The sequence below is a fragment of the Perissodus microlepis genome, chromosome 20, assembly GCF_051167445.1.
Source record: "Perissodus microlepis isolate ML-2025 ecotype Zambia chromosome 20, ASM5116744v1, whole genome shotgun sequence".
In the NCBI taxonomy this organism is placed as follows: domain Eukaryota; kingdom Metazoa; phylum Chordata; class Actinopteri; order Cichliformes; family Cichlidae; genus Perissodus; species Perissodus microlepis.
Genome location: NC_140480.1, coordinates 33,079,924 through 33,106,329, shown reverse-complemented (window position 1 = coordinate 33,106,329; position 26,406 = coordinate 33,079,924). Strand labels below are relative to the sequence as shown.

Here is a 26,406-nt window from a genome sequence, read left to right as displayed (position 1 = left end):
TGTAGGCAGCCAGCCATCCACCATGATGTGAAAGCATGTTCATCAGACCGGGCCGCCTTCTTCCATTGCTCCATGGTCTACTTCTGATGTTCATGTTCCCATTCTTGAACACGGGTCAGCGCGGGCACCCTGACGGGTCTCTCGCTACACAGAACCAGCATTAGCTTCTTTAGCAGTCTGAGCTACAGTAGCTCATCTGTCAGATCAAACCACACGGGCCAGCCTTCGTTACCCACGGGCATCAGTGAGCCTTGGCCGTCCACGACCCTGTCACCGGTTCAACACTGTTCCTTCCTTGGACCACTTTGGATTGACCACTGCAGCCCGGGAACACCCCACGAGAGCTGCATTTTTGGAGATGTTCTGACCCAGTCGTCTAACCATCACACCATCTTACACTGGCCCATCTTTCCTCCTCCTAACATGTCAACTTTGAGGACAAAATGTTAGGTCCACCCAGTAACAGGTGCCATGATGAAGAGATAATCAGTGTTATTCACTTCACCTGTCAGTGGTCAGAATGTTACGTCTGGTTGGTGTATATTTATGGAGAAAGTTTGCCTCTTTTCCTCGTACTTTAGATTTCTGTAATGGAAACATTTGATTCCCTACTTTGTGACTTTTAGATCAAAATGTATTGTGTTGCAGAATAACAGTGGCTTTATTTCTCTTTTTTTTTTTTTTTGTTTTTTTTTTTTGTTTTTTTTTTTTTTTTTTGTTTGTTTTTTTTTTTTTTGTTTTTGTTTTTTTTTTTTGTTAGTGGCTTTATTTCTGCATTCATGGCTGGTCTTGTTTTCTGAACCCAGTGCGGTCAGCTTCCATCAGTCTTCCACGCTGAGAGGAAACTTTTCTTCCTTTGTTCTTCGCAGGATCAGTTCCAGTTCATCTACACAGCTGCCGTCTCTATGTTTGAACAATTCCTGCAGACATCTAAGGAGCAGGTCTACAGCAACCTACAGGTAAAACCCGAATATCTATTTGTATTACAGTAACAACAAAATGAGTATGCTGGAGTCAGAGGAAGTACTGGTAGACTGAGAGCAGCTGCAGAAAGAGGAAATGTTCTTTAACTCCGAGTTCCTCTTTGCAAATCCTCTGCTGCACGCAGTTTGACAGCAGAGTGCTCGGAGCACAAAGAGGCGGAAGGTAGGTCCACTCCAACATACATGGCTTATTTTTGTTGTGCTTTTCTTCTGTGCTACATCAGTTTTGTAGAGTTTTCTGAGGTGATCTGAGTTTAACCTTGTTGTTTATGTCACTGCTTCAGTGGTATCTTAAGTCTCTGCTTTCACCTCGCGAGCTGAGAGCCATGGCTCGCTTCTCTATTGCTGAACAAAAAAGGGAATGGGTGATATTTAGAAACACTGGCACGTTCCTTCTTTTATTTTATCTTGGACTTGATTTTAAACTAAGAGCTGCCTTTTAAGTTAGAATTGTACTTTATTTGTGCAAGAATGGTTTTTAATGTATTTGTGTTTAAGCTTGTGCTCACTGACATAATAAAAATGAGTACAAATCCAGGCTGTTTTCAGGTTCTTGGAACAAAAATCCAGCAGTGGGTCACACAATAGAGAGAAACTCTGATAGGAAGTAGCACACAGATGGTTCTGTTTATAGTAGCATAAATACAATTATTAATAATTGACATTTAATTTTATTAAATGTAAATGTAGTTCCAAATTTTCTCAAATGCCTTTATTTTTTTATTTATACATTTAAGGCTGATGGGGTGATTTCCAGTGGATCATATTGGCATTATTAACATAAATATTTTTCTTTATCTGGTACTACAGCTTCATTCTCAAAGCTCTTCTGGGCATCAAACTTTTGTCGACATTGCCACAAAATAGCATTCATGATCTTTATTCTTTTATTTCACCACCTTCAGCTACAAATGTGCGCCGTTTTGTGACGTTACAGATTCGATCCTCCGATCCAGAGCGCCGACACGAACAGCAGCTCTCATAAATACTGTGAGAGTTCACTTTAAGGACACAGGACCCCGAGGAAAAATGACAGCTGTACACTTATCTGTGTCTTTACTGTGATAAGTAAAGTAATATATGTACACAGTATTTGCATTAAATTTCTTTAATGCAAATACTGGCTTCTCTGCCAAAAGCTCGCTTTCTGGAAGCCTGTCCGGGGACAGGACCCAGTATTAGTGCTGCGTGAGCGTGTAAAGAAATTCAGTGCAGTTATAACATGTAACGTATGCAAACCAAACGTACAACCAGCTTTTGCCTCATGTTACTTTTTCTTACAGAAAATTTGCCACATTAAAACTGTATTGTGTTAGTGTAAGTAAATAAATTTAAGAGACGGTTTCTTTATGTAGTATATTTAAATGACTAATACGTTTGTTGTTTTTAGTTCAGTTTATATAACCTCCTAAAAACTCTGAGTGATGTAAATTTGACTTAAAAGTAAACCGACCAGAATGAGCGTTTCTGAACCATTTTCTGAATTTTAGGTTAAAATATTTTTTTTATTTCTGCACAAAGACTGTAGATAAATGATGGACAGATGCAGGGGTTAGAGCACTCAGTTGTGAAGGTTGTGTTTTCACTGTTGCCTTCTCAGCTCTGACTGAGAAACCAAAGACGCTGCAGGCTCATTAATGGCTTGTGATGGAGATGTCATTAAGAAATGAGTGTACCCGCACGATTCTCTGTTCTTACTATAAAACACAAAATAATAATAATAATAATGGATTGCATTTATATAGCGCTTTTCAAGGCAACAAAAGCGCTTTACAATGCCACTATTCATTCACTCTCACATTCACACACTGGTATCTGCGCGTTTGTTTCCTCCTCCTGCACAATCAGGAGGCAGGCAGCCAAACTCTGCACACAGGTACAGCTTAGCTCAGAACCTTCACATATCTATCATTAACACACGCTCAGCAGATTTAATAAACACCGCATCATTTTAACTTCACAGCCAACACCACAAACAGGCCAAACGGGTCACAGAGCCACGCCGGGCTGTTTCCCATCGACTTCTAAACAATCAGGTCTTTTTCAGGACAAAGAAGCTTCACCCATCAGTGGGTTTGTGGACGTTTACAATCGAAAAACCTATATTGAGTTTTAAATTTAAAACCACACGGATAGAGTAACAAAACATATTTTAGACTGTTACATATAAATTAGCTTCTCAACATCACTATTAGATGCAAATAAATCCTATTTTATCACATGAGTGCTCTGCAGTGGGCTGTTTAGGTGTCTACTTACCCTCCAAGTCCAACTGATTGAAGGCTAACGTGTTGTTAGCTTTAGTAATATAGCTCAGTCATGTTGTGTTATTTCTATTTATGTTTTATCAAACCTCTTGAGACGGGGGAAGCTGCAGGTTTGTGATCTGTGTATTAAAATAGCCGAACAGCCTGATAAACACAGGCAGAGGTTTGTTGGGCCGTCCTTATTATGTTGTACCTGTGACTGGATTAAGGATCTGATGGGACTTGCTGAATTATACTGGACAACATGACATCATGATCATCAGATAAATGACAACTTCATGCACCTTTTAACCATTGCATCAAAGCACGTGAAGCGGCACGTCCCGTTTCCTTACAAAGACGGCAAAAAAACGCACAAAACAAGCCCATAAACAACCTCTTAAATCAGTGTTGCTTCCCCAGTTTGAGCTGCTGTGTCTGCAGACACACAATGGCTATTCTAGATCTAAACACACACAACAGACATCAGAGTTTTAAAAGCAGCCGCTGAAACAGCAGCCACAGATCTGTCCTCTCCAGTGTTGTGGTTTGAATTATTCTGATCTACACATGAACCACTTACAGTGCTCGACGCAAACAAAGCTGACGAGCATGTTCTCTCACTTGCAGCAGTCTCTGCTAAAGCTGCAACATGCAAATCCCAGCCTGCGAAACCGACACGTTTTCAAGTCAGACTCGGAGGTGATCTTCATCTCCCGTGACCTCATTTCTGTGGATTTAGGTCCGAAATAAATAAAAGGAAAGCGCTTAAGTTCAGAAATGAGACGTATCGATGTGCATATTGTGAACACGGGTGATCTGAAAAAAACTGAATTGAATTTCTGCTGCTGCATTTACTCTGTGAGGGCTAACGTTGGGACACACCCCATAAATATGAAAGTGATGATTGGCTCCACAGTTGGAGGCCTGTGTGCTACATACGTTTACCCTGTCATCTTTGTCTCACTCTGCCCAGAAGCCCTTTTCCATCTGCTGTACAGAAATCCTTCATTTCTTCTTCAAGATGAACTGAACTGTTCTTTTCTATTTTCAGACAAAGAAAACCACAACAGCTGCATCTTCCAGCAACAGGTGTGTGCATGTTATCTACAGAGAGGCACCATACATACATTAAAAAAAAACACACAATCTGCTTTTACACATGAATCTGTCTCATTCCCGGGAATTTTGGTAATGCGGTTTTGCTGCTGGTGTGGTTTATTTATACAAAATGTGTCTTTTGGTATCCATGCCTAATGCTGTCATTGGTGAGAGGTGTCTGTCAGTAATGTGAACCCAAAGCACTTTAACCAAGTAGTTCATGGTGTCAAAACCTTTCCAGTGAGTAAAACTGAAAGTAAAGTGTAATTGGAAAAGTCCCAAAACACAAAAGGTTTCCTGCACGTGCCCCTGCCAACCCTCCGACCTCCTCACGTGGACCTCTTTGGTCTCTACAATGTTTAGGAAATGCTCCGTTGGGTTTAGTGAGGGTGCTGCTCGGATAGAACATGGAGGAGCCAGTGAGCGTGACAAACACTCACTAGCTGTGAATGCTCCAGACTATTAAGTTAGAGCCCCTCCTCATCCTTTTCTTCTTCTTTGGTGCAACCCTATAGGTTTGGGGTACCCCTTTGGCCTCTCCCCTTTGCTACAATTCCCCTGTGGGAGAGGTCGGTGTCATTTATTTTCCAAAAACTAATTATATTTTTATCCACCCTGATGTTTCTGATTGTGTGTTTTAGTTTGTTATTGTCGTCATTACACCTGTCTTTACTAGATGCTGTGTGTGTGTGTGTGTGTGTGTGTGTGTGTGTGTGGGCACTGTTGGTACGTCTTGCTAGCTTGGAAGTTGTAGTGAGGTGAGCTAACTCTCGACCCAACTGTTTATTTTATAGGAGGTGGAGCAGGCAAGTTGTTTACTCAGAGGTCTTTCTTTTAACCTTTCATTGTCAGACACAACGCAGGCACACACCAGTTTCACTCACACACACACATCGTAATGGGGAGCCAGTAAATTAAAGGCCATTTAATGTTGAATTTGAGTCATTTGCTTTGTTGCGTGCCCTGCAGGTAACGTGTGGGAAAGTTGTAGAGGAAGCTGTAGAGCCATCAGGTGCTACCAGAAAAGCGTCAGTTATATTTACCATGATGGTCTCAGAACAGCAGATTGTGGCCTGTACCATCTTAGGCACATGTGTCAGGTTGGTTCTTATATAGCGCTTTTCTACTCTGAGCACTCAAAGCTATTTATACAACATGCCTCATTCATCTATTCTTACAACCACTTTTTTCTATGCTTAAGTGCTTCTAACATTCACACATTAATACTCCAGTGAATGCATCAGAGAGAAACTTGGGGTTAGTTTCTAGAACAAGGATATTTGGCAGAATAGTAGATGACCTGCTCCATCTTTGTTTTGGCCCAACCAGCATAGCTGTGGTCTGAAAAGTTTTCACTGAGGTGGGAGACTGAAAACTTTACTGGGCGTAAACGGAGGCCCGTGTAGCCGCCATGTTTTCAAAGAGCAGAATTTGCGTTCTTGTTTTGATTTTCAAATCCACACACCAGCAGAGAGACGGAGTCACAGGGAGAGAACAGACGCTCCAGAGAGTCACTGAGCTGAAAAGAGGCATGCAGCTACAGCAGAATGTTTCTTCAAGGCAAATCTCAAAGGGACGAAGCGCCAAAGGCTGGTTTAATTTTTATGTGCAGCCAGCTTCATGGTATAATGCTGGACTGTTTGTTACCAGTGATCTATGCCATCAGGGAGGTTTCATTTTCATGTTCAGGCCTGTGAATCAGGCTGAGAGACATTTGCATGCACATTTGCAAGAACAAATGTAAGGGTCCATTATTTTGATTTAGCGTCAGGATATATTTGGTGTTAGTGAGTGCTCCATAGAACCAGCAGCTGTCAGATTCAGCTCTATGAGCTGAAAAGAAATGTAATCAGTTATTCTGGAAGCAGAACTGAGGGTTTTATATGCACCAAAATGTACAAGGAAATGATTTATGGGACGTGCGCTATTGACTAAATTAAAGCTTGTCGATAAACTGCGTGACGGGCCCTGATGTGATTTGTATTTCCCAGAGGAGTAGAATTGGTCTGAGATCGAGTTATGGCATTAGATTGACATCGTTTTCAGTGAGCACTCATGTCTTATGAATGGAGACGTTGTCATTGCAGAGAAGGGCACATCCATCAGATTGGAAATGTTTCACTAGAACAGCTTTTCATTGATTTGTAGTGACCTTTTGCCCTGAGGAGACTAGAGCACCCAAACCATGTCAGCAAAACGACCCCCGCGGCAGCAGAGTCACCTGATCCCCTCACTCAGGGGCAAAGATTTTAGTCCTGCATACACGTTTATAATGCATGCATTCGTCCTGCTGCAGTAAAAGCATTAAGGAGGCAGAATAGTTACAAGATTATTCACAATGTTCTTTCAGCTGGTATCAGTCGGTATTTTTGACTCTCATGGAAACTCCCAGTGTGTTTGTGATAAGTGGTCATCCCAGCTGCATTGCACACATTCAGAGCTGCGATCACAAACGTGGCGAAGCCAGAAGGAAAATCAGGAGGCCTAATATCAGTCAGGCTTTAAACCAAGTCTTTAGATAATCCTGTCATCTTTGTTTTCAGTCAGCTTCGGTGACAAAGCTGCGATCTAAAGCGCAGCGATAAGAGATCTGTGACTGTGCAGCACGTTTTAATTAAAACTTACCTGAGCTATTAGAATCCAGGGATCAAAAATCAATTACACAGATTTAAGATATCACAGAGGGAGACAGGTGCCACACGCGCATTAGAGCAGGTTTCTTTCCCAAACAAAAGACGCACATGCAGCTTCATATGAGACAACGGGCAAAAAACCAGAAGAGTAAATCACGCCTGTATGTGTGTGAGGGGCAATAATAAATGAGAACGTCGAGGAGAATTAGGCTTTCTAAGAGTCTTTTTGTGCGTTTTCTTTTTGCAAAGACATTTTCACCATAAATTCATGCACAAGTTTGTGAATTGGTGCATAAAAATTCACCACACAGGAAAATGTCCTCGTTTTAGGGGGTCGAGAGTTCAGCCCCTTTCTTTAATTTGACACCTGTCTGTGTAGGCAGAGAGACCGATATAGACAGCATGCTTCACCCTGAGGTGTTAAATTAGCACCTTCCCACCCTCCATTCCCATATGCTATCATGTTTCCGTGGAGACAGAGTGAGCGGGTAAAGAAGGGGAGGAAGCGGGGTGAGGAAGTAGATGTAGGAGGTGAGAATTGGAGGACAGGGATGCTGAAGGAATGACATAAAAAGAAGAGGGGAAGGGAAAAAAGGAGAACTGAAGGAAAATGTGAGAGGGAGAAAATGATGAAAGGGCAGAGGAAACATGAGGAAGTAAGGAAGCAGCTGAGGAAGGAGGTTAGAGTAGGAGCAAATGATAACAATGATGAAACTCAGATCAAAGCTCAATCAATTAAACAGTCTTTACTTCCTTCCGGGACCACATTTGGTGCACAGTGTTTGCAATCATTGTAACCACGACGACCGTGATCACGAGGCTGCAGCAGGAAGTCGAGTTGTGATTTCCTGCAGAGATGCAAATTTTAACCAACGGCAGCAGTGCTAAAGTGACAGCATGAGCCACAATATAAAGATATCAGATCGACGGTCTTAATGTGAACGCTCGGTTCTGCAGTGCATCATGGGGCCTGTAGTTTACAACGATACATTTTTATAGTTCCACAGTGCTGTGCTGTAAAAACTCACTTCATGTTTTGTCCACTGTGTGAAGTTCAGCGAGTGGCTGAAGTCTAGAACCTGTGGACATCACCAGTGAGATGCTCTGCTAGTTACATAAAATGACAACTCATCAACTCGGATATCAGCACTTTCCAAAGGCTCGACCAAGAAGGAAGTGTTTAATTATCTTTGATTTAAAGTGGGTCACAGCTGATGCTTGTCTGAGGTCACAGGGATCATTCCCACAGTCCAAAAGGCCCTTTTGAGGTGAACTTTGAGCACAGGATGACGGACGTCTGGAGGGAGTATTAAGGCTTTAATTAAAGCAGCACCACAGGGATCCCATGCAAAGGTGCTAACATTGAGTAATCTGAGTCCAAGTGATTAATCTGGGCTAACTGCAAATGAGGAAGTGAAACTGACTAGCCTGAGTAAATGTAACCATGCGTAACCTTTTCCACAATCTGATGGGTTTTCAAAAAAAGCTTCTAGTCTGTAGGTTTTAGAGCCGGAAGAAACTGTTCGTGTACATGACTCGTTTGTCACATTTGAGTCGAAGCTTATTTTAAAGTTTTAATAATAGGAGTTAAAAGGTCACACCATCCTTAAACCTATCAGTTAACAGTAGAGGATCAAATGATACAACCACTGCTTTGAACTCATTTAAGTATTAGAAACTGTTTGTATCCAAGACGCACTCATCAGCTTTCATAAATGCAAACATATGTGTTAGCATTTAGCTGCTGTACTGAGTTTGACCACATTGTTTCTTCATCCCAGCTCTTAGACAGCTTTCTTGTCATTTTGTAGTTGGATGTTATGGTGGAGCAAAATCTGACTGACGCTACTTTGAGTTCATTTTTAGCAAATGGTTCATCGGTCAGTGTTAAATGGCGTTTAAAAAAAAAAAACAAACCCCAAAAATGAACCACTCATGTGAAAATGCTCAGTAATAAGTTTGCATTGACGTTGGGTGAGACAGCAGCCACAAAACCTTCGGAAAGCCTGGACAAAGACTGACACAAGACTTTTGCACAGTACTGTATATTACTTACATTTCTCAAAATAAAAATGAAGAAAAGCTGTTGACGAGTGGGATGGTATGCTGTTGCATGTGGTGTTGAGTAGCACATTGGCAGCACTCCCCATCTGCTCAGTTTTGCAGCTCATCACATATGAAACCACACTGCTGCTGTTGAGTTCTTACTTTTAATTGCGATATTTCTTTTTTTTTTGAGTTGGGGGCAGGGGAGTTCTTTTTGTTTCTTTTTGCTTTTTTAGTTTTGCCTTTAAGGACCTGTGAAACTCAAACTTCCTCTCCTCTGATCACACCAGTATAACAGTTCCTTCGCACTTCTGGTGTGCCTCTGGCACTTTTCAAATTGTGTCTACTTCAGCATTTTTATTTCTTCTGTTAATCAACAGTCATATTGTTGGTGGGAGAAGAGTGAAAGCATGTCACGCCTTAAACAGTCATTTTCAGGTTAGTTTAGGAAACTAACGTCATGCTTTTGTGTTTGCTACTGTCAGGAAGTGGTCACCTATCTCTGTCCAAAACTAGAAACATACCTACTAATAATAAACAACGTGGTGCATCTTTGTTCACCCTGAAGTCAGAATATAAAGATGTTTCCGTGAAAACCAAACTGGATACAAAGAATCCAAACTGGAAACAAGCTGACGTAAATAGGTAGATGTGATGCAGGGGGTTTTGTGGACTCTGGTATATCTGATATCTGGTCTTCTGAAACTAAATGTGGCCACATTTGACAGGTGCTCTCAGGAGCTAATTCTGGTGCGCCGTACAGGTGCAATGTATACAAATAAACACGCACTTGCTAATTAACTTATTGAAATGCTGGAATTTAATTCCCCAAAACTGGATAATAAACTTTGTGGAGAAGCTGTGGAATGATCTGACATGTTATTTGGTGCGTTGTTAAAATCAGTCCAAAAGGCAACAACAGCACAAACATGGTCCAGTTTAGAGACTTGGCTGGAGTGAGCAGCAGCAAAAGCTTCCTGTGTTAGCGTTCGTCGGTTACGTGTCATTCCCCTAAAAAGAAGTGTTGCAAAGGGGGAAACTAGCTACAGAAACCAAAACTGTTTTTAGTCACAGGCTGTGAAGTTGTTGCTGCTGTAAACTTGGACGTTTTACCGTAATTTTTACCACCGCTTGGTCCTGATCATCACTGAGCTGCACACGATTGAAAATGTGGCCTCATACAGCAGCTCAAATGTACTTGTCCTTCTCTCTGTCTGCATGCAGATTATCACAGCAGGTTGTCATGAATGATACGTACGCTGTGGTCAGCAAGCCCAAACACGCCCATCCACCCCCATCGGCTCCCAGCTACTCAGCTGTACCCCTGTCCAGATCCAATACTGGAAGCAGGTAAAGAAACTAAAGTGTGCTTTATGCAGACATTTTAGGATTTTGTGATGCACAAACATGTAAAAAGAATAAATTGTTATTGTTTATGAAAAGTCTCATTCCACACCCTAAATCCTCGCCGTCTTCTACTTCACCACAGCAGTTCGTCTGCTGTCGTCTCAGCATATCGCTTGCATCCTCTGTGGACGGATCTTCTGTCACACTAACCCTGTGCTAGTCCTCCTTCACTACATGATCCTTCTCCGTGGTCGTGGCTGCTCAATCTTCAGCTCCTTTGTCCAATGTATCCGCTCTCCTTCCTCTGGACATGTCCAACCAATCGCAGCCTTGCCTCTCTAACTTTGTCTCATCCTCGCCATTCTGCCTGCACTCTATTCTCGACCTTTCTTTGTTGCTTTGGCTGATTGACCCCTTCACTTCCTCTTGCCTCTTTACACCTCCACCCTAAAGGCATGGCATGCTTGCTGGATGCCCTTCCCGACACAACCGCAAAGGGATTTGTCCCAGGATCTTTCACTTGTTACACTATAGAGCCACGAGACCTCCACTCACTGATCATGGCTGTTTTGTCCTTTCAGGACAATGCCCACCTCCCATCACTATGACAACGACCCCAAGAGTGTGTCAGCTGCTCCCATCTACAGCACCGTCAAACCCCGAGCTAAACAGCAGAGCCTGCCACCCTCAGTGACACCCATCTATGACATAGCATCACCGACCGGTCAAAAGCCTGGGGAGGGCTCAGACTATCAGCTGGTTGCAGGTAAGAAGAGGGTGGTGAAGGCGGGGCGGGTGAGTGCTGTTTGGGATTTAAGGGGACGTGAAGACTCGAAATGTAAGGCAAGGCAAGTTTATTTATATAGCACAATTCAACAACAAGGTGATTCAAAGTGCTTTACAAAGACTTTAAAAAACAAAAACAATAAAAAGCATGATTTAAAATTGATCAAAAAAACAGTAGATAAAATCAGAACAGTAGATAAAATGAGTAGTTAAATGTAAGTTTTGAAATTTAAGCTTAAAAGTGTGGATTTGGTGCTTTATTCAAATGCAGCTGAGAACAGGTGAGTCTTCAACCTGGATTTAAATAAACTGAGTGTTTCTGGGAGTTTGTTCCAGATATATGGAGCATAAAAGCTGAATGCAGCTTCTCCGTGTCTGGTTCTGACTCTGGGAACTGATAAAAGACCGGATCCAGATGACCTGAGGGACCTGGAAGGTTCATACTGGGTCAGGAGGTCACTGATGTGTTTTGGTCCTAAACCATTCAGAGCTTTATAGACCAGCATCAGAACTTTAAAGTCTATCCTCTGACGGACAGGCAGCCAGTGTAAAGACCTCAGAGCTGGACTGATGTGGTCCACTTTTTTGGTCTTAGTGAGGACTCGAGCAGCAGAGTTCTGAATGAGCTGTAGTTGTCTGACTGATTTTTTAGGTAGACCTGTAAAGATGCTGTTACAGTAATCAAGCCTACTAAAGAAGTAAATTCACTCTTTTCTTCCTGCAGCTGAGAAATCTTCAATGGACGGTAACGATTATGAAGATTTTTCCTCTTCAGTCTCAGATGTGACCAGCTTCTGTTCGCCTGGTAGCATCGGTCAGTACACCTGTTCTCACAGTTAATGTAATAGTACCTCATTTTGTTGTTCATGTTGTCACACCTCACAGACTCATAGTTTCAGGTCTTTCCCTCTCAACTTTTTCTATATAGACACTTGTAAAGTTATGCTTGACCAGTGTTGGGACTAACGCGTTATTAAGTAACGCGTTACAGTGACTACGTTATTATTGTGGTAACGAGCACGGTAACTAGTTATTATGCCAAAATCAGGAACGCGTTACTCGTTACTGGGATTTAGATAGGCTCGTTATTCGTTACTTCGTGTGGTGGCTATCGTGGAGCTTCCACAGATTCAGTAACATTAGCAAGTGGTGGAGGCCAGCAGGTGGCTGAGGGGAAGGGGAGGCAGGAGGAGCAGAGACCCAAAGCGGCCGCCGGTGTCGTGCCAAACTAGGTATCCCCGACAGAATTTGTTTCCCCTGCGTCGGGAGCACACGCTGGACTGTCCAAATCACGGACAAACAGTATCCCACATTGTTGATTTTTAGTTTACCAACACTTCTTATAATGACTAACTACTCCTGACATTTTTGAGATGTTAGCTCTTTATACAACGAAGTTATAGTGGGATACAAATAATATCAGGCTGATCCTGCCACAATTTGTTCCCCCTGTGTAAATCACGGACAAACAGTATCCCACATTGCTGATTTTTAGTTCACAAACACTTCTTATTATGACACATTACACCTGAAACTTTGGAGGATTTAGCTCTTTATATAGTAAAGTTACAGGAGAATAAAAATAGTTATCAGCTAAAATGTTAATGGTTTGTTAAAATAATCCCATCCGATACCCCGTGAGCAATAAATACATAATTTTCTGTTGTAACCCTCAAACTGAATGGTAATGTAACGATACTAATTTTTCACTTTTTCACAAAATGAAAACATCAGTGCTTCCTGCGTGCTCCCAGCACAGGGGAAACAAATTCTGTCGGGGATACGTACTTTGGCACGACACCGGACTTCAGCTAGAATGGAAAAAAGGCACAAAGCTGGATTTATTCTGCGTCTTTACGCTGCAGCTGCCTCTTCTTCTCTCATCCTCTCTCCCTCCCTCTCCCGTTTCTACTTCAATCATGAAACTGATCAATGATCAGCTGATCGGCTTTTCTCTCTTGTTTGTTTATCGTCCACTTCGTGCCAGAAAGAAGAAACCAGTGGATGTCGCACTAAACAACAGCAGCACGTTTAAGCTTGATCAGCTGTTGTTAGAATTTATTTAATATTACTTTCTAGTATCAGCTGATGTTTGCTGGAGCCACAGCTGTAAAGCTGCTGGTCATGATGTCGGTTTGGTTATCTGGTGAGAGGGAAACATGAAGGTGAAACCAGGAGATGTCCTTACTGAATCATCAGAGCTGTGATGGAGAAACAGGTTTACCTTTTAGGTGACATGAATGAGTTGAAGGGAAGTTATGAACTGTTTCTGAGAGACAAATAACACCAGGATCCTTTTCTAAGTAGCTGACAGCTGGTAACTGTGCAGGGGCGGGTCTAGCAAAGTGTTGCCAGGGGACAGGTGGGGCATTAACAGGGAAAGGGGGGCACAAAGAAATACTTTTCTTCTTATTCTCATTTAAAATGTCTCGCTTTTAACAAATAATTATCCGAATCTTACAATAAACGGTTGATAGATTGATACATATATACCAACAAGACAGTGTACATCACTGTCACAACAGCGTTTGTTTTCATTCAAAGGCTTTATGATTTTTCCTATAATGGTGGGCCGGTCAGTCAAAATGCCCGGGCCGATTTTTTTTTTTTGTCCCAGTCCAGCCCTGTATGCAGCTCATCTGCAGTCTGGTGTTACCTACATCTTCCTACTCAGAAGGCAGAATTTCCGAGTTCTGAGTACAATCAAAAGCACCACGACTGCAGTTTTAGTGTTGGATGTAAAAAGCGCACATGACGCTGTGATGTAGGCTAGAATCATGGTGGCGGTCAACGACGGTCCAGGCGTGGGATTTCTCTCGTGGAAATATGCACATTATCTTTTCCTTTCTATTGGTAGGTGGCACAGTGGACTTGTGGCAAGTAAGCAAGCTAGAAGACTGGCAAAGTTATGGAAGCAACACATTAACAAGAGAATTCTGAGTAAAACCAAAGTTACTTTGCCTAGTAACTAGTTACTTTGAAAGTAACGAGTAACTTGAAGTAACTGAGTTACTTTTGATAGAAGTAACTAGTAATGTAACTAAGTTACTATTTTAAAGTAACTTACCCAACACTGTGCTTGACACATTTGAACACACTCAGTAAGCATCATTTTTCTACACGGAGAAGGGGCATCTTTTAACCCAGTCCAATGCATTCCTAACCTAATCAAATACTCTGTGGATTCTGTAACTAACCAGCTAACACACAAGAAAAAATAGAGCAAAATAAGAAAAGAAAACAAACACAAGATCCTGAATGGGAGATTCCACACTCTCGGTGCCAGGCTCGGACTACACAATATGTGTGTTATAGTGCTCACTGTGTCACATTAGGCCAATTAGAGAGTCGGTGTGTCTAAAAAGCATGTGTGTAAATATAGGTTGAGTAATAGCAACTACGAAATGTCATTTTAATGTGTATGTAATGATATAGTGGTTGCATGCTAGTGTTTTAAGGGCATGTATTGTGCTCATTCTAGCTCCATATTTTTTTTTATCCAAGGACTCGATGGGTAGTTGGCAGGACTTGCAGTTCAAAATAATTATGTCTTTTACTGGTGCTGTTCATCCTCAATCAAACTCAAGCCACTTTTAAGCTAACATACTTCTGACTGGCTGCTGCTCATAGGCAGAAAGTCTTTAAGCTACACATAAGAGTGACAAGAACGACAAGAAATACGCAGACTGAGATTTCGGTGTGGACATTAAGCTTTGGGTCAGGACTTTTTCATAGAGAGTAATGTGAACCATGTCTGACCTCTGTGTAGATGAATCATCTCTGACGTTGTCTGGGCTCAAGTTTGGTCGATTTTCGGTTTCTTCTTCCCGCCTGATTAATGTGTTACACTCTGCCCATCAGGGACCTTAAAAATTAACTTTCATTAGGAACAATTTAACCCTTGTTCAGCATAGACACAGCTGTGCTAATGTGTTTATACCAGTCTAACCATAGCTAGTCACCAGGTAGCACATCTTTGTTTGTCAGCCATTCAAACTATACTAACTCTCCAAACTGTTATTTAGTTTCCATCTTAGTTTGTGTCCAATCTTTAAATACATCAGTAAGAACATGTTTTAATCTTTAGATGGAAACAAACTAGCTAAACTGCTAGCTTCTAGCTAAACTGCTAAACGTCTAGCTAAACAGCTAGCTAAACTTTGTAAATCCTCTCTTTCATGGATGCCTGGGTTTTAAGCAATATTATAAAACCTGTGACTAGTTACACTGATCATTTAAACTCTGTTGCCCAACCCTGGAGACCTGTCAGTCTAGTTAAAAATGTTTATTTGCTGACTGGGAACCACTTGCTGACCAGCTGGGGAAAACGCATTTTCCCAAGTGACTGAGGATTATCAGGGGGTCGCGATCTGGTCAGTAGGCCTGCGAAGAGAGAAAGAGTTTGGACTGTTTAACTCTCTGGTCTCTGTTTTTCAGAACTGAAGGAAGATTTTTGCTCCAAAAATGAGTAAAGATGTCAAATAGGTGCTCTTGGAAACTTTTTGGGTGTTCCATTGGAGCTTTTCTAGCTGCTCAGAAATAAGGATTGTTTTATGTTTATTACTATTATCTGACAGCTACACTGTGGTGTGCTACTAAGTATTTTAAATTCTGCTTATGAATACTGAACAGGGTGTAGGTGGTATGGGGGAGGTGATGGTGTTAAAAAATGTGCTAGTTGGCAGTGGTGATGACAGAAGAGAAGACGGTTTACTCAAAGTTGGACTGCTCTCTTATTGCTGCGTTTGTGTGTCACATAGTGAAGTTGTACTATCACTGATTTTCTTTATTTTGTTATTTTTCAGGGTTTAACTGTCGGATTCAGAAGCCCAGAGGACCCAGAGATCCTCCAGCTGAGTGGACTCGGGTGGAGAGATGAACTGGTTTAACTGGTTTATCAGAGACTGTTGGACTGGACTGGACTGAATTAGACTTGAATCTGACTGTTTGTGTGATTTGATTTGCTAAACTGGTGTCACTGTGATCATCTGACCGGGTTCAGAAAGCTGCCTGTAAATATTTATCGAAATCATGCTTGACGTGTCTGTATTTTATGTATTTAAAGGTTCAATTTACCTTTTTGGTGGGAATAATTTAATATGTTAAATATTTCGAATAGATGTTTACAGACTTTGACCACAATCTTAAATCATATTTGACCTCCTGACCAGGGGTTTTATCTTATTTTAGATGTTGCATCTTCACTGTCACTATCATTTGAAGACACAAAAGCTCAGTATCACTAACATAGTACTTTGATTTTGTAACGTGAGTGTTAATGACAAATTGTAAAAATAAAAATGGAACATCACATCTGCTGAGCGTAATAAATTTTTTACTAATAAAGGATTTCTGTTAACTATAAGGTTTCATGGGAAAAAAGGATTAATTTGGCTCAACACACGTTAAGTTTTTGTATTTGAAGGTTTTGTACTTTGTACATTTTAAACAAATGCTACAAGAAGCTGATCCACGCGGGATTGCATTTCACAAAACGGTGAAAAGTAAAAGATAAAACCTGGTTCTTTGGTCTGTGAAGTACCAAAAAAAGGAAAGCAGAAGTCCTCGAGTTGACCAGAGCTAATCTCAGTACAGTCAGTCACTACGGAATAATACTCCTGGTTGGTTGCCTACATTTCCCATCATACACCTGGTGGGATTTTTCATTAGCGCCTGCCTGCAGCCAGGTTGTCCAAACACCACACCTCATATTGGCCTTCCTCATGTGCTAGATTGCACATCCCTGACTCCTCTCGTCACTCTGAAGAAGAGCCAAGGAAACTGGGATTTAACAAAATAAAACCACCTTGATTTGCAGCCTCATTTTAAAGCAATTAAATGAAATCAATTAAATATATTTGAGCCAACTGCATCATAAATAGTTTTGTTCGAGCCCTGCAGCTGTATTTTATCATCTCATTTTAGTGCTCATGACTTTTTAAAATGTATTTAGGGTTGAATTCACAACAACATGAACACATTTGTTTTTAAAACACAAACACATGGTGAAGAACAAAGTCTGAGCATGAAGCTGAAACAGCTGCTGAATACAAAGGCCTGGCTGTTTGTAGAGGAGTCCTCCCTCCTGAGGAGTACCGCCCATCTTTAATACATGGGGGCAAAGAACACATGGGATGCAGAGGCAGCCTCTTCACTTTGTAATGCAGACTTTCAAGTAACCCGTTCCAAAGCAACCTTGATGACATTACACATGTTCCCTATGAAACTCACTTGTTGTGTATGTTTGTTGAACCTGGTGTCTGCAGGATGACTAAAACACAGTGTCCCAGATGACCACCAGGAGGCAGCAGAGCAACACCAACCAACAGCAGGAAGGCTTGGAGCCTGTTGGTGTGTAAAAGCAATAAAGGGAAGAAGAAGAACAGAGACTCCCGAAGCAGTGTGAATGAACAGAAAGAACACACTGAGGGAGGGAAAAAGGTGGTTTCAATTAAACTTTTGGCTTCACTGGACTGTGGTCACTGTGTGTGTGTGTGTGTGTGTGTGTGTGCGCGCGTGTGTGGGGCTGTCTTTGTGAGAACCACTGTCAGTTTAAGACCTTGTGAGGACATTTGCTGACTTTGGCACAGAGCTTCAAAGAGCCATGTGAGGGTTCAGACCTGGTTTTAGGGTTCAGGTTTGGGTTATTTGCCACAACGACATGTGGACACACTTGTATTACTCGTGTTGTGGGAACATAAATGTGTTCACACAACCACATTGTGGGAAACCAACTCTTTTAATTGGATAAAAAGAAGTCCCCATAAAGCAAATCATCAACTTTTAGTGTGATGCTGGAAATGAGTCAAAGTGGTGTCCTCTGAAGTGATGGAAACACAAAAGTGTGTGTGTGAGAGAGACTGACATCATCAGATCTGAATCAGGTTCAAAAAAAGAGCAGATGATTCAGCACACACACACACACACACACACACACACACACACTGTACAACAAAGTGTGTGTCAGTGTGCATTTTTGTCTTTTGTCTTTTGCAACCACAGGGCTGAGCTCTCTATCATGCCTTGCTGTAATCAAAGAAGTCTACCAACACACGCACGCATCCATGCACATGCATATGCACACACACACACACACACATATCCATGCACACTTGTCTGTCCCTCGGTTTGAGTCTAAAAAAACCACTAAATGCAACTCTCGTGCTGCCAGCTGCGCTGCCAGTTTGCCACAAAGCACACTCCATTTATTACAGGCGTTTTACACGTGTGCACGCACACACACACACACACACAGGTCATGGGTGTTGGCTTCTTCAGTGGAGGAGAGACCACAGGCATCCATAGATGGAGAAAGAGGGAGGGAGAAAGGGAAAAGGAGAGCGATGAAATCGAGTGATAGACTGCAATAATGGAAATTAAAGGAGGATTTTTTTTTAAACCCATCACTCACATGTCCACATATCTACGCCTGTGTGTGTATGTGTGAGCTATACACTTCCTGGGCACTTTATTAGGAACACCTGTGCAGTATAATGCAATCCAATCCAACAGCACTGCTATAAATTCTTCTTCCACAAAGTTTTATACATTTCCAGTTCTTCCTGGTAATTTCAGGAAAGAGGTAGGGGGTTTTGGTGGACTGTGGGGGGCTCACTCTACAGTTGGAAGCACAGTTTGTCTTTGCATAGTTACAGCAGTGAGTTATTGTTACCTTAATTAACAGAAGTCAATGCATTTTTTAAACAAAAATGTGTTTTACATAAAACTTTTAACATTTGTAGTTATTTTGGGGGGAAGGTCAAATAATATTAGTCCGTGTTTGTGTGTTTGTGTGTGTGTAGTTTTCTATTAGTGTAGTGTGATGAAAAGAAAATGGTGGAATAGTTCCAACTAATCGTTTGGTTAATCAGCTTCTGACTGAACTTGTTTCACAGTACTGATCATGTGCTGTACAGTTGGTGTAACTAATTTGTCAGTCACATGATCAAGCATAACCTTGGGAGCAGTAATTTTTTTTTAATCATGTTTTATTCATTAAGACTTGAAACTAGACACCACAAACTGATAATGAAAGTGCGTGCTGAGCTCACAGATCAAGGGAAAAGTTGTGCCGTTTACCCAGGGACTTCTTTTTACAGCCACGGGAGGCGCCCCCTGCTGGACATGCAGTCTCTTCTGCATTAGCTTCACTTTCCAGATCCCACATTCGTGCCTTAAATCTATCCCTGTTTTTATTTTTTATCCATAATTAAATTATAAAAAAATAAATGTTCATCACATATTTTCCATTACATGATGCTGACAGAGAGTGAGAGAGGGAAAAACGGGGGGGCCGAGGGAAAGAGCAACTTTAGATGAATGAGGAGACGAGGGGCTGAAACTCAAAGAGAGAGACTGAGAGAGAGAGGGAAACAGAAGCCTATCAATGGAGTGATAAAATAGTGAGAGAAGAGATAAAGCCTGTGAGGGCTGAAGGAGAGACAGAGACAGATGGAAGCAGACCTACAGAGTGATGAAAAAGACAGATAGTGGTTTAGCAGAGAGAGAGAGAGTGATGAAACAGAGGGATAGATAGAGAGAGAGAGAGCGCAGTCCTGCCACTGAGCCTTGTTGCTAGGCAACTGAGCAGCTCCTCTTTGAAGTTTTCCCTCATTGTTTTGTTTTTTTTTTTGTTTTTTTTTCTTTTTGAACAATCAGGTCAGAGCGAGGCTTAGTGGCAACCATAGCAACCACCTCAGCACCACGCCTGGTGGCCATCCCATCCCTGAAGAGAAAGAGAAACTCTGGGCCGGGGGAAACTCTGAGGTTGAAGTTAAACCACAATCAGATGGCACGGTGTCAGCAGAGACGACTTTACCAGTGTCTGTAGACACAAACAAGACATTCACCAAATGTTTGGAGTTGAAAACGATCTTAAAAACCTAGAAAACAACATATTGTGTCTCCTTCAGTTAGAGGTGGTGCTCCCGAGTAGGAGAGCTGGGGGCAGACACATTACAACGGAGACATCGGGTACTCAGAGGACACTAAATATAAATCTGCGTGATGGCAAAGATGGCAGTTGGCCTCCGCCTCCTGTCAAAGAGAGCCAATCCACAGCTGACCCAGGAAGCAAATGTACCAATCGTATTGTTGTGCTGGCACATGCGCAGTAGAGTTTTACCAGTTTTAACTGTGTGGTGGAAATCTTATCCATAAGTTATCATAGTCACAGGGCAAACTTTTGAACACACACTCATCATGGGCATAGTGTCAGGGCAATTTTCTTCCTTTAATTATTTCTTTGAGCTTTTCTTTTTCCTACATTTTCAATGACTTTTAAAAACTCAAGAATTAGGTGAACAAGTTTGAATTTATTTTTGGATTTTCTGTAATCCACTCAGGGTCAAACGCTTACAGAACCCCCCACTAATATTTGGTCATAGCAAGCTGTACCTTGACCATATCCTTTTGGTAGCCATCACCAAACTCCTGATCCAAGTTTCAACCATCTAACTGTTGATCTGAGGTGAAGATGAAGAAGTTGGAAGTATAGACCCTATTATTGTAGGATCTTCACCATTAATAATAAAGGTCCTCGAGGCTACTGTTGTTGTGATTTGGTGCTATATAAATAAAACTGAACTGAACTGAATATTTCCTCTCCTTCTTTCTTCCAGAGGATGATGCTACCACCACCATGCCTGACAGTTGGTATCGTGGTCTTGGGGTTAAAAACCTCACCTTTACTCCTCCTAACATACCTTTTATTGTTTTGGTCAATTAGGTCTGACCATAAAACTTTTCTCAAAAAGATATTTGCCTTCTCCATGTGAGTGCTTTTAAATTTCAGCTGCTTTTGAATGTTTTGAATTTGGAGAAAGACCTTCTTCCTTCGTTGGTCCTCTTAGTTCCTGGCAGTGAAACTAGAGGCTGACAAAGTGGTTACACATTCAAATAACGTGCGTACAACTGTTTCAGTTTTCCTTCTCTTATCTTTACTGAGTCTCTTGGAGTTTCTCATTGTTTGGAACATTGGCCACTCCGATGAAGAGTGTTAAACAAAACCTTTGTATGCTGGCAGAGTGAAACTACCAGTTGTAGTCAATCATGGTCACTAATGGGAAGCTAATAGGTTTTGCCCTTGTCAAATTAAAAGACACTGCAGAACCTTCAGCACCACTCAGTAAAATAAGTGAGTGCATGTATGTATTTCTGTGTATGTCTTCAAATTTGGGCAACCAGTTTATGTTTTTTAAACTCGTGCTGTACAATCATTCCAGCCCGGGGAAAAGAACAGTCCAAAATGACTGTGACCACCATGCCCATGATGTGTGTAAACTTCTGACAAGCAACTTCTGCGGAGACCTCCTCAAACAACTTAATTCATAATCCATCCTATGCATCGGTAAATAACAATGACTCTGTCTCTGTTGTTAACAACAAAGTGTCTGTCTTCACCCTGGCAGCTTAGATTTCCTTCAGGCTGTCTCTGTCACTAAGAAGCTTGATGATCAGCTCGGTGACGCGTTAACCTCAAATAATGCAAGCACCCACTTTTTACAAAAAAACCAAACCAAAAGTACACAAAGAACATGAATCTGATCCTTCAGCACCTCTTTTAATAACCTTGGGCTGTTCACTTACGATTTTGTCTTAGAATTAGAAGTTTATCTCGAAGCTTTATTCTTTTTCCGGAAGACACATCTATTCAGTATAACATCCTCTTTAGTCAGAGCTAATCATAGCTCAGCTCTGACACCTGTTCAGCACAGTATTTCATCTTATTCCTCGTATGTGCTGCATACTTCTAAGGTTTAAAGAAAACCTCACGGCATGAGTTCATGGCGTTCGTTGTCACGATTTCTTCACCTTTGCGAGCCGCAGTCTACGAGTTCTTCTTTGTTGTCATTAGCTTTGGATCAACGCTGCTAGCTAAGTTAGCACTTACCATAAATCGCTGCTTGGTTTTCCCTGAACAACTTGTCAGAAATCACCGTCACAAAGCCAAGAAGAATAGATTGCATCCAAATATTTGCAGAACCAAGTGTTTCAGCTGTAGTTGCCTAATGTTGCAGCAGCCATGCAAATGTGGTTTCACTTGGCTGCTGCCGCATGAGGAAATCATGACCTCTACTCTTATCCGGGTCAGTTTGTGGTTCCTTCCTTCCTTCCCTTAAGTGGATAACTATTTTTAATCTTCGTAGGTGCTTTCTGTTACGGTGCGTTCACACCAAATATGAAATGTAGGCTTTCATCCTGTTACTGTTATGGTGTCTTTGGTTTGGGGCCATTGGTTTTGCGGTTAGTTCATTATTCCTTTTCGGTTTTGAGAAGTGATTTATGTTCACATTCAACAGTTTTCTGCTTATTAGTGTGGTTTTGTGTTTCCTTACACCATAGTGACCTTTATTATCTTCTGATGACTATTTATTCTTTATTGTTTTGTTATAAAAGACAGATGGTGGTTTAGCAGAAACCACTTGAGGGTTCCCTTTCTGTTCTGAGCTCATCTTTGTGTTAACCTTTTTGTCCTTCTTCTTCCCCTTTTTAGTTAACCATGTTTTCCCTTTCTGCTGTGTCTCTCTTCCCGTTTATAGTTTAGTTGCTCTCTGTCTTGTGTTGAATTTTGCTTCTCGTCTGATTTGGTTAGTTGTCCTGTTTCCATTTCAGTCTTTGTCTTTTGTATATATTGCCTAGTCTCCCTTTGTCCTTTGTCAAGTCCTCCTCTGCGCGTGTCTCTTAGTTCAGTATTTGTATGTTTAAAGAGTTTTGGAAACCTTGGATTCCCCGGCTTGCTTTAGTTTATTCTCCTGTTTTCTGGACTTTGTAACGATTGTTTGACATTAAAAGCTCTGCTCTGTGTTTAAACTCCTGATTCTCACCTCCTGCATTTGAGTCAGCAAAATTAATAACACACCGCAGTATGACAGCTACATACATAAACTAAAGGAATATCTGATATCCCAGTTTTGCTGTTGTCCTTGCATCATCATTATAATGTCGGCCCAGGATCAGCATTGCTACTGACAGTCCTGTGGTGATGTCAAAGCTTTGGAATATGGAGGGAAAAGAAAAAAAAATGTCTTTGTTTATATAAAACTTTCTAAGTATTTAAAGTGTTTCCTTTATTAATTTATGCAATATAAAAATATATATTATTAAAGTAGTTTTGCTGCTAGCCAAATTTAACTTATTCATGGTTGTTTTTAATTGCATTAGCTAACTTTTTCACTAACGCTAACTGAACGGCCAGACAACAGGATTGGTTAGTTGCAATGTTGATCCTGGACCACGTAAAGGCAGGAAGCCGCAAATGTTCACCTGTAACGACCCACAGGACGAGGAGGAATACGTTGGATGGACCAAAGTTACAGTAACACATTTCCAGAACTTAAGGGGGTCCACACAAGAAACGATTTACCCATCGCACATCAGTTTGTTGATGATGGTCGACCGCTAACAGGCATTCCAGGCTCTGGTTGCCTTGGTAACCCTCTCCACCCTCTGACATGTCAATAAAAGATATGCTGCACTCTCATTGACTGATGTCTCAATTATTTGCTTTGAAGTTGAGAGATTTAAATCACTTCCTGTGATATCAAAGCAAAGCTGGACCATTCAGTTCAAGGTGCAGTAAAACAGGGTCAATGAGTCTGTCCTTTGTTTCTATTCAGGAAATCCCTCTGTGGGAGAATCTCAGCTGACAGGCAAATCTGTGTGATGCTAACATGTTATTATGGACCACAATCTCTGTTTTCTTGTAGAACTGTGCCACAAACAATAAGTGCAGGGCCAAAGACAAAAAGGTGTCTTTAGTAATGTGTCTTATTTAGTCCAATAAGCAGCTAATTTCACAACTCGTGTATAGGGATGGGTATCGAAACCCGGTTCTTGTTGAGAACCGGTTCCCACTGTTTCAATTCCTTGGAATTGTTTGCCATTTTTGCAAATGATTCCCTTATCGATTCCAGTCGCCCCGAATGACGTCACCACGTTGCGGAGCGTCATTTACCTGGCAGGAAACACGGCGGCTCAAACGCTCAAAAGTTTGGTTTTACTTTACTAGCAATACTTGCAAAGTAGAGATTTCATTTAAAGGAGGAAACACTACGAATATGCAAAAGCATTTGCTCACAAAACACGCGATGACCTTAAATGAATGTCGTGCTTTTAATTCCGCTCCGGACTCGTGAATCTCAACCCAGCAGCAGCGGTAACGTTTGCACGTCCTCTCCCGTTAATGCGGCAGGTAAATAATCAACTAACAGTGCATATTATGTTAGCGCGATCTGCCTTATTACAAAACCTGCCATTACTGTGCATTTAGGTGACCATGATGAGAGAGACAGAGTCTGGCTCAGACGCTGGCAGTTCTCGCTGCAGTCTACCGGTAGCGTCTCCTTTCAGGCCAGGATAGACGAATGTCACCGAGCAGTGACTCAGTTTGTGGTCAAAGGCTTGCACCCATTTGCCACAGCAGATGATTTTCAGTAAGTGAATGTCTTTAATTGTAGGCAGGGACATTACTGGATATTCTTGTGTAATTGCTACTGAATAATTTATGTTATACTTTGTTATTGCTACAGAAGAATATTTATTTTATTATTTTACATTTACAATTTTTTTTCCTGGGGACCCTGTGACACCCCATTGAAGAGCCGTAGGCTGGATCTCTTAAGATCTCACTGCTGGGTTTGTAAGGCCATGTTACTCCTAAATTTCTACCTTCTTCAAAGAGAAGATATAAAACAAAGTTCTGAGCTAATCGACCTTAATGTTCTCCTTTTTAAAAAGAATCGATAAAGAATCGAATCGTTAAACAGAATCGAAAATGGAATCGGAATCGTAAAAATCGTATCAATATCCGTCCCTACTCGTGTATTGATTGATTGATTGATTTAACAAACATGTAATGCTACTGCAGTGCTTATGGGCAGTGGATGATCTGGTTAGGCTGATGAATCCTAGTAAAGGAGTCCTGATGTTTTAGCTCAGTTTTTGGCCTCCACCAGTGCCTGAGGGAAAGTAGCTGGTGAATGATTCACTGGTTGCTCACGAGCTCGTCTCTAACTGTGCCATTCTGCTGTTTGCTCATGGGCAGGTCAGATTCAGAGGTTTTTACAGCTCCTAAACTGAAAACAGACGCCGCCAGAAACAAATCTACGAGGGCAGGGCGCACTTCAAGCTTAGAGCTGCAAACTGTGCTCCCTGTTCTAAGTGTGTTTGGGTTCTGGATTACACACACACACGCACAAACAAACAAGCAGATGTGTTGGATATCAGGAAAACCTCAAGAGAAGTAAAAATAAATAAAGACAGAGACACAGAGAATTTGTTCTGCTCTGCGGCTTCAAACTCGTAAACTCCTCTCAGGATTAAACTAACAGCTACACACACACACACACACACACACACACACACACACACACAAACATGTGTTTTCCATCACTTCAGAGGACTTTACGCCGTTTTCCATTCGTTTCCTGACGACTTACTCCTTCAGTCTTCACACCAAAAATGAATAAATAACTTTGTTTATTTTCTTAAAGGAAATCAAGTCCCCACAATGCGATGTGTAATCTGGATTTTGCCCTCACAACATGGCTGATAGACTTGAGAGGACATTATGTTAACTTTGATTCTTTTTCCAAAGATTTATTCTAACCAAAAACTGTGTTTACATGCATAAATCTAATTTACACAGCGGGGCTGAGTCCCTGTAATGGAGGAGAGATCCCACAACACAAGTAATTTGAGTACACACACACATGCAGGGTCCAGATGTGCAGTAATAGCAGCGATGTAAAAAAGGAAGCATACAGTAGGCCCTGAAACCACAATGTGCGCGCACACACACTCACACACACACACACACACACACACACAGAGCCATTGTCATTTACGCACATAGACTCACAGAGAGGACCATTGTCATGCATGCTGCTGGCTGTTTCACGGCAACTTAAAAAGATTAACGGGTGATCAGCATCAATTTACACTGAAGAATGGGAGTTTTGGAGGAGATGGGAGTTTTGGAGGAGATGGGGGTCGGACGGGGGAGGGGGAGAAGAAAATGATCGAGAGAACGAAAACAAGCCTGGTGGAGAAATAAAAAGACAAATGCAGGAGACGAGAGTGTTTATCTTTTCTTTTTTTTTAATTCACAAAGTTTTGGTTCAACTGACATAAAAAAAAGGAAATGAGCATTAATTTAAACATTTATCATCACTTTTTTTCCCCAAGCTTTATTTTCATTTTTAAATTGGAAAACAAACAAAAACGACAAAACAAAAACATTTATCATCACTTTATTTTGAGCCG

The 26,406-nt window shown here is 41.4% G+C and overlaps 1 protein-coding gene across 3 annotated transcripts in view; it reads left to right on the top strand.

Moving 5' to 3' along the window:
* The window catches only part of ptpn18 (protein tyrosine phosphatase non-receptor type 18), a 32,460-nt gene extending 16,005 nt beyond the window's left edge, over nucleotides 1–16,455 (top strand). For all 3 annotated transcript variants that reach the window (XM_084917319.1, XM_084917318.1, XM_084917320.1), the window contains 6 exons: nucleotides 870–959; nucleotides 4,284–4,321; nucleotides 10,234–10,359; nucleotides 10,938–11,122; nucleotides 11,867–11,956; nucleotides 15,948–16,455. In XM_084917319.1, coding sequence (XP_084773445.1) covers nucleotides 870–959; nucleotides 4,284–4,321; nucleotides 10,234–10,359; nucleotides 10,938–11,122; nucleotides 11,867–11,956; nucleotides 15,948–16,021 — 603 coding nt within the window. In that variant the 3' untranslated portion in view covers nucleotides 16,022–16,455. The remainder of the gene's footprint in view (nucleotides 1–869; nucleotides 960–4,283; nucleotides 4,322–10,233; nucleotides 10,360–10,937; nucleotides 11,123–11,866; nucleotides 11,957–15,947) is intronic.
* Nucleotides 16,456–26,406: the final 9,951 nt, after the last annotated feature.